The 18,372-nt window shown below is 31.1% G+C and overlaps 2 protein-coding genes across 2 annotated transcripts; one reads left to right on the top strand and one right to left on the bottom strand.

Moving 5' to 3' along the window:
• The first annotated feature begins 2,708 nt into the window (after positions 1 to 2,708).
• LOC132750283 (uncharacterized) lies at positions 2,709 to 6,239 on the top strand. The gene is made up of 2 exons (XM_060740231.1): positions 2,709 to 3,312; positions 4,660 to 6,239. The coding sequence occupies exons 1-2, from the start codon at positions 3,204 to 3,206 to the stop codon at positions 5,643 to 5,645; spliced, it is 1,095 nt and encodes a 364-aa protein (XP_060596214.1). The 5' UTR covers positions 2,709 to 3,203; the 3' UTR covers positions 5,646 to 6,239.
• Positions 6,240 to 10,500: 4,261 nt separating this feature from the next.
• Positions 10,501 to 14,981, bottom strand: LOC132750285 (uncharacterized). Its single transcript, XM_060740235.1, has 3 exons — positions 14,775 to 14,981; positions 12,125 to 12,276; positions 10,501 to 11,606 (listed from the first exon to the last, which is right to left on the bottom strand). The coding sequence occupies exons 2-3, from the start codon at positions 12,267 to 12,269 to the stop codon at positions 10,507 to 10,509; spliced, it is 1,245 nt and encodes a 414-aa protein (XP_060596218.1). The 5' UTR covers positions 12,270 to 12,276; positions 14,775 to 14,981; the 3' UTR covers positions 10,501 to 10,506.
• Between the last annotated feature and the right edge of the window lie 3,391 nt (positions 14,982 to 18,372).

Here is an 18,372-nt window from a genome sequence, read left to right as displayed (position 1 = left end):
GGCAAGTCATTTTGGGAGAGGAAATAAAGCATGCCTTATATTCAGTAGTACCTGATTATATCTCACTTGAGATGACAACATTAACGTTTTGTATAATGTAATTTTCTATAGGAAAAACCGATATATGCAAAGTTAGAGAACTATGCGTCAGCTCAACATTTTATACAATTTTATAAAGTATTGATGTTGGTCTCTTCAACATTTATAAGAAGAGGGTGTTGTTACGTTTTGATTCATAATCTTCCATTGTTAAATTTGGAAAAATTTACTAAAATAACACGTTATAACTTAAATCGTAAAATGTTTGTTTAGAAATTTTTAAAGTTGCAGTAGGTATATTTTATTAAAATACCTTGTTACTACTTTTAATTTTTGATACTTGCAATAAACATCAAACACTTGAAAATATATTGACTTTCATATGGGGACAATCGGAATGAAATATAAAATAACTGAGCACAGCGACTTCTTTGTATTTTTGTATTGAAAATATACGAGTATGTATATATGCATAGCAAGCAATACGAAATTTCCGGTAGAACAATATCTAGTTCAAAAATATGAAAGTCAGGATTATATTCAATATTATAAGTAGATAGACATTAACAGCGTCGTTCGGAGTATTTCCAATGGTATCAGTACTAAATTACAATTACATTAATTACAATTAGTGCCAACAGGTGACTTTACGGATTTTACAATACTATGATAAACATCGGTAACATAGTTGAACAAATGGTGCCAATGGCACCCCAGTAGACTGATCTTGGTCGTCTTTCTGTACCTTTTAGACTACCAATCTTTTTATTCAAGCACAGGCGTGATCCTCGTCGGGAACTCCAAAATCCGTATCATCAGCAGGCATTTCCTTAGAGAGTTTCTGTCTCCTTCTTATTCCGACCTGTTTTGCTGACATTTTAGTTGAATGACATTGTATTTTGCATACATGTATTCTACCAAAATGTCAATAATTGGCCATGACAGACCTTGGTCATTGAACGAGTATGTACGCTGAGCAGTACTGATTAAAACAGGTGCACTTCAATGCAGGAGATGTATATAAGCGACAATACTGCGTCGCAAATTTGAGTGCGTTTCAACCCCAACAGGATATCGTTTTAACGGGTAGATTCACGAAGAAAAACCTAGAACAAAGCAGGGCCCAATAATTAAAGGAAAGGTAGCACCAAACAAACGTGCTTTCACGTAAGATGGTGTAAGATTATAATACCAGTCTTTAGGTGTTTTGAAATGTTAAAAACAGCTACGACAGATTTTGTTAGCCTGCGAGAATGCAAGACTTCGAACAGCTGTCACAGACATGTTATTACTGCGGTGCGACAATAACTTAAGCTGAGTCCTCTGCTAACTAGTTTATGCTTAGATAAAATAGATGGTTGAAGATCAAGGTACGGTTCTCTATTATATATCTTTCCTTATTGTCCAACAATCAATGCATCCATCGCATGCACAAATTGTATCACACTGGATATCTGGAACGAAAACATGAAAATACGATGGTGAAAAGCGAAATAACGAAACATCGAACTTATATTGAGTTATCACCATCGTGGTTTCGTTATTTCGATCGTTCACCATCGTACTTTTGACCTTTCGTCATCGCATCTTTTCACCATCGTATTTTCGTTTTTTTTTCGTTGTTTCGATTTAGGTATGTGTCGCGATCGCCCTAATGGTAAGCTCTACAGTAACTCTGTTATAAATGGCACTGCCGTATTTTTAACCTAGGAAATTAAAATATTTTGATAAATATGTTTTCTGATAGGCATAAATGAACTGTTTTTTTTTTCTACACGACAGCAATAATGTTTAAAGTTAGTTTTAACAGAAGATACAATCATGGAAAGGTTTTTTTTTAATTTCTGTTGTACCTTAGATAACACCATGCTACTGTATTTATATAATCATTTTATTTGTGAACGTTGTTAACATTGGGCGAATATGTTATCGCAATGTAATTTAAAGTATTCATGTAAATACGTTTTTGTAATGAATAAATTTACATTGTATTTGGATAGAAATTTACAATCACGAATCGTTACGCCATAAACAAGTCAAATCACTTAAAAAATGTATTTGTAACCATCATTTAGTAAATTCACAAAATGCGTCTTGATTTAAACAAACAAAACAAAGGGAGTGAAGAAAAAAAACTTAAAGTGAAAAGTTTATTTTTTCTATTTGATTTCTGAAACATGTACTCCTTTTAAACTTCTTAATGTTTGATTCATGATAACAATACATATACAAATGCAATGAGGACATTTCTTGATGAAAGCATAATGCCATTCAATCTTTTTATTATAAGTTAAACATAACATTCATAACATTAAAAAACGTTTCTCACATATTCAAAACAAAAGGTGAATGAATGAAAGGGAAACAAATCTATATATTCATGATTAAATTTTACATAAATACAGTATTGCGTCACGTATTGGACGCAATAGTGATTGTTTTTGTAGATATTAATAGTAGATCTAATATACCTTTACAAATATGCAAACAGATTTTTCCTTTATAAGTACTTAAAATCATATATGAAAATGAGGTCTCTATAATGAGTTATAGTTAAAGACAGAAAAACAAGTAATGCTTATATCTATTTGTTTCTATTTTGATCGGTTATTTAGCAAATCTAAGTTTTGAAAGCTTAACATAAAGAGATAAAAAATAAGTAAATCTTAATGCTTTTGTATTGTTAAAATGATAATTTACCACATTCAATGCAACGAGAACATGTCATTTTTTATTAAACTAAATATTATTTTTTGAAATTGGGATCCTTTTGAAACTGTTTGTCCGTGGACTTTGATGGTAGCTTGCATTTCCGCTGCCTTCTAGCAACAGGCTCAATAAAACAAAAGCCTTGAAATTGTTATGTTACACACGTCAGGTAAAAATGCACCACATGTTTGTTGTATGTTTGGAACACCATATGTTTCTACTATATATAAAACATGTGTGTCACATACGTTTCACATGTGGTGCATTTTTACCGGTGTATATTCGGCGCAAATTTGCATTCATAAATCATTTTATCATAAAATCTGTCTAGAGAGCCCTTAAAAATGCATATAAAGAGATCTTGAGATAAGATTTACGAGGGAATTTCCTAATTGGTGTATCAACCGTGGCTGCTATATGCAAGTTTTGTGTACATTGTATAAATTTTAGGGAAAATGGTTCATGTTACGCACCTAGGTATCAAGAAAAGAAAAGGATATAACTGTTTTATTTTAGCTATAGCTGGAATTTGGATTTTCCACCGTTTATTGACATTGTATACAGGTAAAACAAGTTTCTCTTTATTCGGTTTAGTTTGATGACAAGCCATAATTTACGTAAATCTTAATTCCCAAACCTGTTGCATTTATTAGGCATGCGCCAAGTTTTAAATTACTGCACTTTCGGACCCGCCAGCTTATTGGACTTTTTACACAACAAGACCTACTGCACCTCTTGAGAAATTCTCTTCTTAAGGAATGCACTGCTGGAATTGCAGCACTGCTAGATTTTAGTTTAAATGACTTTTAATGTTTATTTTACTTGCTGCGCTTTTTTGTCGTTTGACACGTTGCATTACTGAGACTAATACGACTTCTGAAGATTTGTTTGCCTTAAAAGCGCGTCATATTAATATTTGCTTGACGTTGTTGAAGCAGACATGTTATCCAATGTCTTGGAAAACGGATATTCACAAAGAGTTGCTTCTTGATATAAACTAGTCAGGGAAAGTGCAGAATGAAGAATTATACCTCCACATATCTTTGTTTTTGAGGGAATTAATTGAAAAATTATTGAAATGATTTTATTAATACATCGCACATAAATAGTGTTTGTGGTCAAAGATCTTAATGCTACCTTACTTGATTTTTCAAAAATCTCCCTTTATATACTTTATAATGCTAGGTACTTTTTTCTTTATGATTGATTGTCTTTCATATTTTGTAGAGAAACTCACCTTGGATGGTCTTCTTACTTTTGTCTCTAAGGTCAATGTTATTTTTTTCACATTTGCCCATAAAGCTTCTGTTTATATATTAATGTCTTTCATATAAAGTAGGTAAATACTTTGAGTGGCCCTCTAACTTTGGATGAATTAATAGGGCTTCCGACACTTCGGCCAAGGGGTCACCGATACTACAAATTGATTTTGATACTTTTGCTAATACAGCCATTATTTAGAGTATTTCTTATTTAGTAGGTGAATATTTGATTGGTACTGTAACTTTGGAAGGTGGAAAAGTGTTCAATTGGGTCAAGATCAAGGTTACATATTTTTACACTTGATTTATTGACTGGCTATCATATTTAGTAGAGTGATACCTTGTCATCATACTGTGACTGGAGTTAGGGGTCATTTGGGTTCAATGTCACTGTCGCTAAAAAGATTTAGAGACTTAGGAGTTTTGTGCCTTCTGGGTGCCCTACTTAGGTGTGTCGGGGAGGGGGGCTGCGCCCTGTGAATGTTGCCTTTACCTTGTTGATCTTTATTCTTGTTTTTCTTTAAGCATTGATAATGTGTATATTCGAGGAACTTCCATCGCTTTCAGCGATGATCATATAAATGTTCAGAAAAATATATCGATGTAAAATATCAGTGTTGAAGTAGGAACATGTTTCGTTGAATTACAGAATTTTCAAGGGCAGAGGCAGTCAACCGTTTACCTTTGTTTCAATCTCAAGAAGAAGAGGAGTTTCCATCAACAAACAGGAATGTTCCTCGTATTCCACACATTTTACATCAAATATATGTGGATGAAATGATTCCTGAAAACTATATAAGACACGTGAGATCATTTATTAAGTACAATCCAACGTGGCAATACCGGTTTTGGACTGATGAATCTGGTCGTAAATTGCTGCAAAAATATCATCCATACCTTATAACAGCATACGATTCATTTGGAAAAAGTGTAAAAAGATCTGACATGCTCAGATACGCTGTTTTATACGAGTTTGGAGGATTTTACGCAGATTTTGACATGGAAAATTTCCGTTCACTTAACAGCACAACAACGAAGTATGCGTGTATATTCCCTGTAGAACCATTTGAGCACAGTGCCTTGTTGTACAATATGTCCTTTTTGATAAATAACGCCTTTATGGGTTGCCGCCCTAAACATCCGTTTCTAGAACGACTCTTGACTGGTTTACATACAGCCTCTTCGGTTGGAAATCCTGTTGAGATAACAGGACCTGGGTACGTTACAAGAGTTTTTGTACAGTACAATAATATATCACATGTAGCTGCAAATAGAAATAAAACGGACTGGAGCAGTAATTCTCCCTATTTCTATAAAGGTGATTTAAAGGAAGTCGATGACAATGCCGTTTACGTCCCCAATTCACAATATTTTATGGACAAGATGGATCCGGGCCTTATTCGTCCAAAAGGAAAAGTCAGAAAACTCTGTTCCAACATCATGGTTTTGACGTATTTGAAACAACGAGCATGTGCGGAATTAATTAGCCGTGTTCAAGTCAGGACAAATAAGAAATATACATTCACAGTACATCATTGGTACCATCTATGGAGTGAGAAGAAAAAGAGAGTCAAGAGACTGAAATATATCAATATAACTAGTATAGTGCCAAACTATATAAAATATAATTATTGATGTGATTGTCTGACGATATCATCTGCTTGTTGTAGTATGTTTGCCATAGATAGATGACAAAAATCATATCAAATTTAATACTTTTACATGCTTACAATTATTATGATTTTTGTATTGATCATCTCAGACAAAATCAAAGTGCTTTGTTTATAGAACATGTTCTAAAACATTGTCATTAAAGTAATATTATAGTGCTATGAAAATATGTTGTCATTTACCCATTATTGATATTTCTTTATTCTTTTAATAACAATGCTCCTTTTATAGTCTTTGTATATAATTCATTACAACCTGTGCTATGTAAGTAACTACAACATATCTTGCAAAGAAGATGTCTAAGTTAATCTTTTTCTTTTGATTTTATTGAAATAATTTATAACTTAAAATTGCAATGTATCGGCTGGTAGAAATTAGTATACAATTAGTAAACTTCTGCTATTTTACTAATCTCTTCACATCCAATAACTGATTCAAATATTGTTTTATCTCGTTTTTTGTTGTTTTTTTATTTGAACTCTCAGAATTGAGTTCTCCGGAAAAAAATGAAATACAACTACTTTTGAATACATAAAGCAATTAGTACAGAATAAAAGTATCGCAGTTAATCTAGTAATACAATCAATGTCTATGTAAGGAAGGTAAAGGGGAAGCAGTGCAGACAAGTGATTGGAAGAAAACTGAGAAAGGAGGCAAAAGACATCAGAGTATCCGTTGATAAAGGTATTTTAGTACATGTAAACAAACTATGTTTCATAAAATTACATGTACTTTATTGTCAATGTTTGTAAACAATCATTTATTGAAATTGAATATAGAAAAAATAGCACTGATATCAACTCCATACGAATTATAGGTTTGTCTATTTTTGACAAAACTTGCAACATTCGGTGAATATATATAATGTTAAAAGAAAAATAAAGAAAGACAAAAGTTGACCCTTCTGGGGTTTGAACCCACGGCCCTAAGTTTCAATGTAGTGAATAGGAAAACTAGCCTATTTGAATCCTCTTCAAAGCGGAGGTATTGCATTAGGATGGTCATACCTTAATGTACAAAAGTACGCATATTTATAATTCAAATACTGAGTAAGCAAAAAAAGGGACAAATAAAGATAGGATATTTGATATTATTTTCGGTTATGTACATAAAAGTATTAAAAAAGAAACATGAGGTAAGTTAACTATTGTAAAGGTAAATACAAAGGTATTGTAATATAGGAAAATTTAAATGTTACAGACGTCAAGCAGATTTTTGTTAATTTCATATTTTTAATTTTTCCTGTATCTCTTTTCATCAACAATTTTTTAAAAAAATAATATTCCGTCTTTTAAAGAACGTGTAACATTAAATTTTAAGGTAGAACCCTTTAATTTATTTCTCCACTTTGAATAGCTACAAATTCAACGATCTCAACTTTGTTGAGTTTCTTTATGTCTGAAAATTATTCCTTTTTATTGCCAAACTTTAGTTAGAAAGGTGTCTATAACTTGTAAACCGTCTGGTAAATTTTGATTAAAGTTTGCATGCGAATATCCTTAAGGCACATAACTGACTTGACTTATGTCGTCATTTCCTTATAGTGCCTATTTATATTGTCATACCATAGTGCTATAACTATGTTTACATAAGTAAGGCAAAAATGGGTTACAAATGACTCATATAGGCATATATGAATTTGGTTATATTTGGGAGAGGCAAAACAAAATCAGGAATGTTTTTTATTGTATATCATTAGAGTGATGATCAATTTTCACAAAATAGAGTTCCAAATATATGCTTAAAAAGAAATTGTCACATTGCCATGCTTTCTTAAAACAAACAAAGTTGTTGGAATCTATGCAAATTGAGTGCACACTTCCTAATCCAGAAAATGTTCCAAATCCGAAGCAATATTTTAAATGCTCAAAATTTCGTCACCATGAAATAAATGTGCTTACAGTGGAGGCATTCGTTACCCTATCTTCAAATCTTGTCCCGTGTAGGTGACGGAAAAAGAAATTCCCCGTAAAAAGATTTCTAAACATTTTTCCCTTCCTGTTGAAAGTAGGGGGCATTCCAGACAGGTGTACCATTCAGCAGTAAAGTGGTAAAGATGGTTGACTCAGTGAAAATCAGCTTATATAAATGCCTCACTCTTAAGAAAATGGAATATACAAAGAAGCTAACAGTCTCCTGTTCCCTCTTCATAGAAGCCAGCTGAACAAGATAAAATTATTTCTCTTGAAAAAGTTTTTCAGCGACAATCGCCAAAAAGGGGATTGTCATAACAGATCGATTGTAGAATGCAATGCAACACCCGACTTATGCATCATATCGGTACATGGTACTAGAAGATGACGAATCCATGGAGGATGAAACACTGTATCTTTCCGCAGGCACCATTTGGTGGGAGTCGAAAAAAGTTATTTTAACTGAAATTTCTTTAAATGTCACTTGAAAAGCATTCAGCTCTTCAATGAATTTTCCGCAGTCTTAAATCAGTTTTTGTGATTATCCAAATGATTAACTTAATACTGTCACATTTTAAAAATGTTTTGTTCTATATACATGTTCAGTATTGAAACTATGGATTAAGTGGAGATTAAAGTATATCTCCTTAATGTAAAAAAAGTAGAATTTGAATATAATTACAGTATGTTAATATGTTCTTTATATAAATTATATAAGCTGCTAATATATGTCAGAACGTTACAGAGAGCAACTTTCATTTGATAAACTTCAAGAAATTAAAAACACTGCAATTAACCTAATATTTTATTGAGTCAAGAGAAAACTGTAAAAGCGCAGACAGGGAAACATTTCGTCATGACAGTTGAAACTTTGATATTGTGACTGTAACCTTATCAATTAAAAAGATATTGTGAAATCTAGATAGCTAACATAATATTTCGAACTTTGATTGATCTGTCTAGTGTTGATGTTTGAAGTTTTGTAGTACAAGTATCTGCCGAGTTTTATTGGCGTCCAGAATTAAGCCCTAGATGTCACAGATTTACTATAGAATAATGAGAGCAAACATTGACTGGGCCGAGTCTGTAAAGGCATGTCAGTGCAGTTTTTAGATGTAACAAACTCTATTTCGTTTATGTTTGCAGGTATGTCCGATATTTCCTTAGTATTTAAAAAAAAGGAACTTAAATAATATTGTTGATATAATTTTGTTTTATTTGACATTCATTATCTAATAACCAATATAAATATAAATAAAAATAAAATTGAACTCGGGTACATATTGACTAAGAATTTAGGTTTTCTGTTGTGTACGATCAGGTGTCTATGATCTTTGCTTCACATGATTTTATTCATGTAAAGTACGGAATTTCGGATAATTCTAATTTCAGGTACGTTAATACGGGTTCAAACAAAAAGAAATAATACAACAAATATAATGATATTTGGTGCATTTATTATCATAAGTTTAGGTGTCCATTTTGTCTCTGAGCAAAATAGAGATGCATAAATCAAGGGATGTGGAAAGTCATTGAATATAAACCCACATGTATCCTTGAAAAAATTGATCTGACTAATAAAAAGTTTTGTCAAAGAAACTTCTTGTCATACCTAACCATAGATATGCTGTTATGGTTTTTCATTTTTAACAATAATACTATTTACTCCTTTAAGTAAATAGTACTAGTCTTGACATAAACGACCTAAACTATCAAAAAAATGTTTGTTTTAAAATTTTACAAGTACTCAGGTATAGGTATTCAGGCAATTTATACAACCACAAAGCATGATATACTGTGATTGCATAGTTTGAGGATATTATAAACACTTAAACTTAACCTGCCGTATTTGAGTAATTGATTTACCCAGCTTTGGGTTTAGAACAGTCCATTCAAAGATTATGGGATTTCAATATAAAAGTATCAAAGCTGAGCTACCAACAGATCTGTTTAGTGGTGAATAGTCGTCACTTGTACTTCCATCAGACAAAGTGTTAAATCAAATTATTTTGAACAAGTTACCTGTCAATATTGAGGCTCATATTTTAAACACATACTGATGTGAAATGAAGATGATTTCACAAAATATAATGGGCATTCCCACATGCATTGCGATGTAGGTTTGTTGAAACTTTGTTAACAATGCGACATCCAATGATGAAAATCGTACATGTACTATAAAATTGTACATGGCATATATGACACAATATAAATGATTGAACGGCCATATAATCTGTAATAAGATCTTCATGATGAATTTTTACTTTTGCATATTAAATTACTTCCATTAATTGACAATCAAAATCAGACTACACTATTGAAGCATCCAAGTATACAGCCGATATGAACCTTATAATATTCATGATTATCGACGTTATATTTATAACTCGCGCTTAGCGGCTTACGATGGTTAAAGTAGGCAATACAGCCAAACAAAAATCTATTTATCTAGCATCATTAACGGTGTTTAGTTAACTAGGCTAAATTAAAAGTGACATCAATTTAAAATGATATTATCGTTAAACTCGATTTGTATTAAGATGCATTCAATGACAAAATCGTAAAACATACATGTTGATACCCAGATGCTATGATTCATTCCAAAAAAGGTACCGACAGATTAATTCATTGAGCTGTATACATAAATAAAGGATTTAACGTGAGCTGTTTACATTCCACGAATCATTTCAGTATTGTACATCTGATGTATGATATGGTAAATACCATCAGATTAAATCTGTACTTACGAGAAAATGTTTTATTGATTTTGTGTTTGTTGTTCATTAAACAACTCAACAATATGTCAAAATGTTACAGAGTTAATTCTAAAACCTAGTAAAATTAAATTTCTGCGTCGATCTATAGAAAAACATTTTTCATACAATAAATAAAACAATAAGCATGCACTTATTTCAGCCGTTATATTTAATAAAATATGGGACTATTTCTTTAATATTGGTACTTTTCATACTATGGATTTTATCTTTTTTCATCAACCACAAATGATACCAGTGATGTACTGTGAAAGTGTATAATCTATTTTTTCTAATCTTTTCACGCCTCGACAGTTCAAAGCAAGCTCTTTGTTTAAGATATGTTAAAGTGTTGATATGTTTACAAGCTAGCGTTATTTTTCCATTCGTTTCTAAAAGCATCGGATCTATCTTATCCATAAAATACTGTGAATTTGGCACATACACAGCGTTATTGTCAATTTCCTTTAATTCACCCTTATAGAAAAAGGGAGAATTGCTACTCCCGTCGGTTTTGTTTATTTCGCTAGATGACACGTTGATGTTATTATATTCAAGGAATTTTCTAGTGACGTAGTCCGGACCTGTAGTATTGACAGGGTCTCCATTAAATTCAGCATTTTGTAAGCCGACCAATAAAAGCTTGAAAAACGGGTGCTTTGGACGGCAACTCATAAATGCGTTGTTTATTATAAAGTGTTTGTTATATAACAAAGCGCTGTGCTCAAATGGTTCTACAGGCAAAATACAAGCATATTTTAATGTCGTTATGTTAAGTGAACGGAAATTTTCCATGTCAAAATCTGCATAAAATCCACCATACTCGTATAGAACTGCGTACCTGAGCATGTCGGATCTTTTGACGTTATTGCCAAATTTATCATATATACCTACAAGATGTGGATGTTGTTTCTGTAATAATTTACGACCGGATTCATCTGTCCAAAAGCGATATGTCCACGTTGGGTTGTTATAAATAAAGGATTTAACTTGAGCTGTATACATTCCAGGAATCATTTCAGTCTTGTACATCTGATGTATGATATGGGGAATACGAGGGACGTCAGTGTCTGTTGATGGAAATTCTTCTTCCTTTAGAGGTTGAAACAGTGGGAGCTCACTGACAACATGTTTGTTTTCCTTATCTTTTGTGTTAGTTTTGACTAGTTTATCATAATTTATCGTAAACTTTGTTGTTTTATTTCCTTGTAATATCAGACTTCTTTCTCCTGTGCTAAGGACATTTTGGGGTGATATGCCTGTAAAGATAAATCATTTTGATTAATTATTCGAGTTCAATATCACATCATCTGTTATACATTGCAAGTGTTATCAGAATATAAGCAAACACACGATAATTATGTCCGATGCTTAGTATGATAAATTTTTGGCATACCGGTACGGGAAGCGGTACAAGTTTTCTATGACAGTTTACGCTGTACACGAATGACGCGCTGGATATAAGTGAAGCAGATAGTTTTTACTAATTATTATACAGATCATTGTTTATAATACATAAATATACATAAAGTATCTGCACGCCTGTAAAAAAAACTTAAATATCAATAAAAACAATAATTAACACATATCATAAAAGTAATAAATAAAAATAAATAAATAAGTAGAAAATAATGCATATATATATTTAATATATATATATATATATATATATATATATATATATATATATATATATATATATATATATATATATATATATATATATATATATATATATATATATATATATATATATATACAAATGTATATATAATACCTTTTTCTTTCAAGTTATGTTCATGATATTTCAAACTATACATCCAATAAAAATATGCTCCTGAGCCGATCACCAAAACTACAATATGCAAGCGATTTCTTGTGCCATGCACTACAAAGAATATCATCCTTAGGAATTGTTTCATAACTCAACCCAGCAAACACAAGACGCCATACTGACGTCAGATTTAAGTCAGGTTCTGACGTCGGATGACGGTCGGAAAAACGGTTGGATTTGAAAGTTTTTTTTGACGTAATAATCTGACGTCAGGTAGACGTCAGAATCTAACCATTATTTAACCTTTTTCTGACCAAAATCTGACCATTATCTAACCATTTTCCGACCTCAATCTGACCATTTTCCGACCTCAATCTGACCATTTTCCGACCTCAATCTAACCAGTTTCTAACCATTTTCCGACCTCAATCTGACCATTTTCCGACCTAAATATTAACCCTTTTTTTGCCCTAAATCTGATCATTTTCTGACCTTCATGTGATCATTCCCCTAATCTTTTTTGTTTCACCACGTCATAAATATTTTCTGGCTAATCCTGATTTGATCGAATTTAATGTAACTCATTCTATTAAGTAACTTTCCCTCCAATGAAATGTATAACAGAAAACTAAAAGCAAAAATATGTTTTATGCTTTTTCAATTTAAGATAAAAGTTGCAATTTTAAGCCGATACATACAATTTTAGTAAATTCTGCAAGGTTAAATAATTTTCATAAATTAAACAAAATAAAACATAAAATAAGTTAATTACAAAACAAAAAGTATTACAAAAACAATGACATAAATGAAACTAAGAAAACATGTACAAATATTAAAGAACAAAACAATGTATGCACATTTCTATCAAAGTTTGCCTTATCAAATAAAATAATGAAAATATTATAATTTTAAGAAAAGTTAAAAGATTCTGATAATAATGTTTCAAGCAATTAATGACAGATTTTCAGTATTTTAACTATATTTCTACAGCATTTCTAAAACATTTAGTGCCATTTTGCATATTTTGACCTCCTTTGAAAATTGTCAGTACTGTATAAATTGCTGCCTTTTAGTTACTTCACAAAGTTATACTTTTAGATATCCATGAGAATTAGCACGAATTTTGAGGTGTGATGCTTTAAGATATGACCTTCTTTCAGCACCCCTCGTCTGTCCGGAGGATATGTAGCGTTTGTAGCGTCCAATAGCGTGTGTGACATCATTTTCACTGAAAAAAAAAAGAAATTTATGAAACATGTAAAAATAACAAGCAATGGATGTGTTCATGGTTATCTAAACTTAATGAACAATTTTGCCAACTTTTTATAAGAGAGCTTTAACAAAAATTAAAAGTAAACATAAATACTGAACATTTAAAAAGCCGCTTTTAAACTCCAGTTTAGTATGGACTAAAGTATGTAATAGAATTTACAAAAATCTTACTTTCATATGTTTCTTTTTACATATTCACGTGTTTCCGTCCCTCCGACCTTTGAGAGCATGTCCAACACTTTAATTACCTGAAAAGAAAATTATATTCTAACTTATGTATATATTCTACGTTTGAAATAGAACAGTTACGCAAGTCTTAAATATTTCATAGTTTTAAATTAAAGATTTAATGCCGAAATGTCTGGAACCAAAATGTCTTGGGTTATTTGGGACCGGAACGTTTTGGGTTATTTGGGACCGAAACGTCTTGGTCCGAAATGCTCGAAATCGTACAAATTCATTCTCAATTCTCAGATTTTAACTGACAAAAACATCACAGTTTAAGAAAAATATGAAAACTAAGCATTCTCTTTGGTAGTACTGAAAGGCACTTTATAAACTCTTCACAAGCAGAGTTAAAACATGTCAATTTTAAAAAGATTTATTATTAGACATTATCGCGAATTTGTGTGACATTTTACTTCAGCTGTTCAAATAATGATAATTAAATTTAAGAGTGCTTGCAATCGTGCAATTATTTATCAAATACAAAGTAGAAATAAATCTAAATAAATTGAACTGACCTTTTTGTTCAAGAAAATCTATAATATTCACTTTATCAATGCATCCCGATTCCTGACCGACAGCCAAAACGTAACGCCTACGAATTTGAATTTCCATCCACGTGACTTTAGATTCGAATTATAGGTTAATTATGTTTTCTTTCCCTTTTCTGTCACTATGATTAAATGTTAAAGCACTATTAAAAAAACTCGTGATTTTGATACATATAATGTACCACAAATGATAATATTATAACGTTAAATGATTGGAACTTGTAAACAGATCTGTGGCTATAAATAGATTTCATAACAATAACACATGTAACTTGCCTATATGCAGCGCCACCTATATGTTTTATTAGGTTTCAGCGCCGCGATCTTGGTTTGTATTTATATAAGAACACTTCATTTTGTAATCCAAATAACATTTTAAAAAAAGTTTAAATGATTACAACAGCGAATAGGGATTATTTTTTGTTATTTTTTTACCTACCGTCAGGACACCGACCAGAACCTGACGTTAGTACGACGTCAAAAAGAAACGTCTATTAGACATCGGTATTTTAACGTCAGATTTACGTCGTATTTTGGTCGCCGACGTCGTGACCAAAATCTAACATTAATCCGACGTTATTTTAACGTCATGTGTTTGCTGGGAATGATGCCTGATGGCGGAACAACAGCATATGCCATCTCTTGTCACGTGTCCAATTCCCTCAACCTTCCGTAGCAAACAAGTATAACTGACATGATTGAAGGTAAATTATAAACTATCTGTTTATCTTGTGAATCACTAACCAACTGTGAACATTTACAAATCCCGTCACAGTTGCTCACACTTATTGATGTCATATGGTAACATGTATTTTCAAACATACACACATACTTTACAGCATTACATAATATGCATGGTTAGTTTACATAAAATTCGGGTCATAGGTCAAAGTCAAAATCGGATAGTAAATGAACCAATCAAAATACAGGAGACAAAATGTATCGGACAAACTATATGTAATATATTGGTTCGGCTAAAAAAAAATTTAACAAAATTGTAAATTTCATTTAAATTGTAATGAATCAATTAATATGTTAATATTATTGCCAAAATGTTTAGTAATCAACTTAATCTTTGTATTAACAAAGAAACCCGATCCTTTCTTAATCTAATTTCACATTTATACAAGATTTTCTTTAACTTGGGAAAACTGTTCTATGTATCGTGGTTGGTACATCTATTCTGATATCTTCTCGAACAGTGTGTCAATGTTATGTCCGCGAGCTCGCATTTTTTCCAGCAATCAAATTTATTAAAATATGAATAATGCCGTGCAAAAGAGAAACTCTATAGGGAATATAAGGTTGTCTAACCAGAAAAAAAACACATATAATTATTAAGGTTAAGACGCGAACATTATAGAAATACCCGGAGTTATATATTACAGTAATGAATACTGTATGTACGATTTATATATCAATAAAATAGTTTTATGTCTTAATGTTTTTGGGTCAGTACATATCCTATGTATAAAGTGTAAAGTATCTATTTTAAGAGTTTATTTTAAAAATGGCCCTAAGAGGCCGTGAAACGGTGCTGTAAGGAAGTTTATTTTTAACGACATATTTTGCATGTTTTAATTTGTTTAGTTTTTTTAACAGGCTCTGTACTTGACTATTTTTACAATACAGTCTCATGGTTATTCACAAAATTGGGTTACTGGCTACAGATTACCCATAATGTCACAAAAAGACTCCATATTGTATATATCATTTTGCCCCCGCCCCGTGTTTATTCTTATTATCCTTTTTATCCTTATAACTGTACATAAAGACCTAGTATATATAATACTAGTATATGTGAACCCTTTCCCCATATATTTGATAGTTGGGCATCAAGGAGAAATTGCTATAACATTTTTGATTTGGGATTTCCTTCTTTAAGTCAATTAAATATAGTCATTAATTAATACAGTTGATCTGATTGAGTTATTTACTTCATTACTTTTCAGGTTAAATATTAAGAGGATATTTTTTCGTTTGAGTGAAATATGGAATATATTTTCACGAAACATGATAAAATACCACATATTTTCACGAGCCGGGACGGCGAGTGAAAATATGAGGCATTTTATCATGTTGAGTGAAAATATATACCATATTTCACAAAAAACGAAAAAATAACCTTTTTATTTAATTTCATTATCAAAGAAAAATGGTTATGAACCCCCTTGCCTGCTACGCAACTGCAATTATACAGCGCGCAGTAATATAAGTATCGTCTTGTTTTGCACGCGATATTTAGCGCTAGATTGCGACGTCACATAAACAACTTTTTAAACGTCTGTACAGCGTTAATGACTGAATTAAAGATATTGGTGTTCCGATTTATTTTCTTAGTTAGATCATTTTCTATCATTCTAGATAGTTTTCAAAACAAAATTCAACAAAAAGGTTGTTTTATTTATCAGATTTTTCAAACAAAATGGCGAAAGAAGTCCCTTAAAATAAATATGAGTTTTGACTCCGCCCACTTTCATATTTATATTTCATATTTATTTTTAAAAAATATGAAATATATTTGACTGATATAGCACCATATTTTATAGGTAAAATTAAATAATAGGTATAATTAATTCATCTCATAGTGAATAGGCTACATTATTTATAAAGTATGGGCAAAATTGGAAAAATGCTATAGCTATTTGATTAATATATGAATTTTGATGTGTTTTTTTAAATTTAGCCCTTAAAGATTACTTTAAATATTTATTGTATAAGGATAGAGTTTTCTCTTCCTTTTTTCAGGGAATTAATATACATTTGAAACATGAAATTGTTAATGTAGGAAACCTGAAATTACATTCAACAGAAATTGAACAGGTGACAACTATTAACACCTGTTTTTATAAATTTATACAGGTATATATATACTGGTAATACGGGTTAGAGACATTGCATTTTGGATTTTATTATTAGGGAGGCTTATAACATATTACTATTTTTTAACTACAAATAAGTAAAACACGTATATATTGAAATGCAAAGAGCACCTGCTAAATCTCTATACTGTCCGCGCGACAGACCAAAATTAGCAGAAATTTCAACAAAATCTGATTGACCTCCTAATTTTGTAAACGAAGAATTTTTTACCAATCTGGACAAAAGAGGCAATTACTTCTAAACAAATCAAATCATTCTTATAAAGCGGGTGTTCGGTAGAAATTATAAAATTTATATCGAATTCTGCTAATTATAAACTTGTAATTAATAATATGCAACCCAGTGTATGCGTAATTATTAAATAACATAGGAAACAATTATAAATACAGATAACCCACATTGAAATGGAAAAGAAACGTTCCTGACATGCCTTTATCGCACGTAAGTATGCGAATTCTGTAACTTTTATATGTAACTATTGAAACTTTCTTTAAATCTTTGTGTCCTGTGATAAAAGATGGTACTCTTTAAAAACGTCTTGGCCATTTTAAAAAAGTACCTTTAAATAATTACTTTTATAACCGTAATCTTAGAATGGGATCATCACAGCACAGGTCGTCGTACGTAGTGATGGCCATGTTATGGGGAGATTTGGTATGCTCATATATAACAACTAATAAATAAACACAAGATCCCCTATATTTAGGTTATAAATGAAGTATATGCCTCTGGGTAATTGATTTACACGTTTTACAGAACAGATCTATTATAAGATCGATTTGTTGCAACGGAGTGGAACACAAAACATTGGGGTTTTAGACAATGATGATGAAAGATAACGAGTAATGCTAAAACACGTTTAAACTGGTAGCAATGAAGTTTTAAGCAATTCATTTATTATAAAATTTAAATACTTTGTGATCAAATTTAAAAAAAGATATGTTAGAATACATGATAATCGTTATCTTCTTGTACTGAAAAAGTCTTATTTTAAATTTTCAAATCTATTCTTAATATTTTGATACGAAAACAGTGAATGTGAAATCTACTCTTAAGACCTTTATGACATCAGAGCAATACAATAAAAAAATCATGATTATTTCAATTTCGGTTTCAAATAGCACAAGAGTAAATTAAATATAAATTGGAAAATATCACTTTAAAAACAAAGAGGTATTGACGTTGCAGTAAACTTTTTTAAGTAGTTGTTATTTTTTTCTTCTGTCACTATTGTGATGAATTATTTGATATGAATATTTAGACAAACAATTCCTTGAATTGATACCACCTCATTTTACGCCATGATCTACTTATTTAAAT

This window comes from Ruditapes philippinarum, unplaced genomic scaffold (genome assembly GCF_026571515.1).
Source record: "Ruditapes philippinarum isolate M1 unplaced genomic scaffold, ASM2657151v2 ctg2604_1_1_1_1, whole genome shotgun sequence".
NCBI classification, from domain to species: domain Eukaryota; kingdom Metazoa; phylum Mollusca; class Bivalvia; order Venerida; family Veneridae; genus Ruditapes; species Ruditapes philippinarum.
Note: the sequence above shows the minus strand (reverse complement) of the source record. Positions and strands in the feature narration are given on the sequence as shown.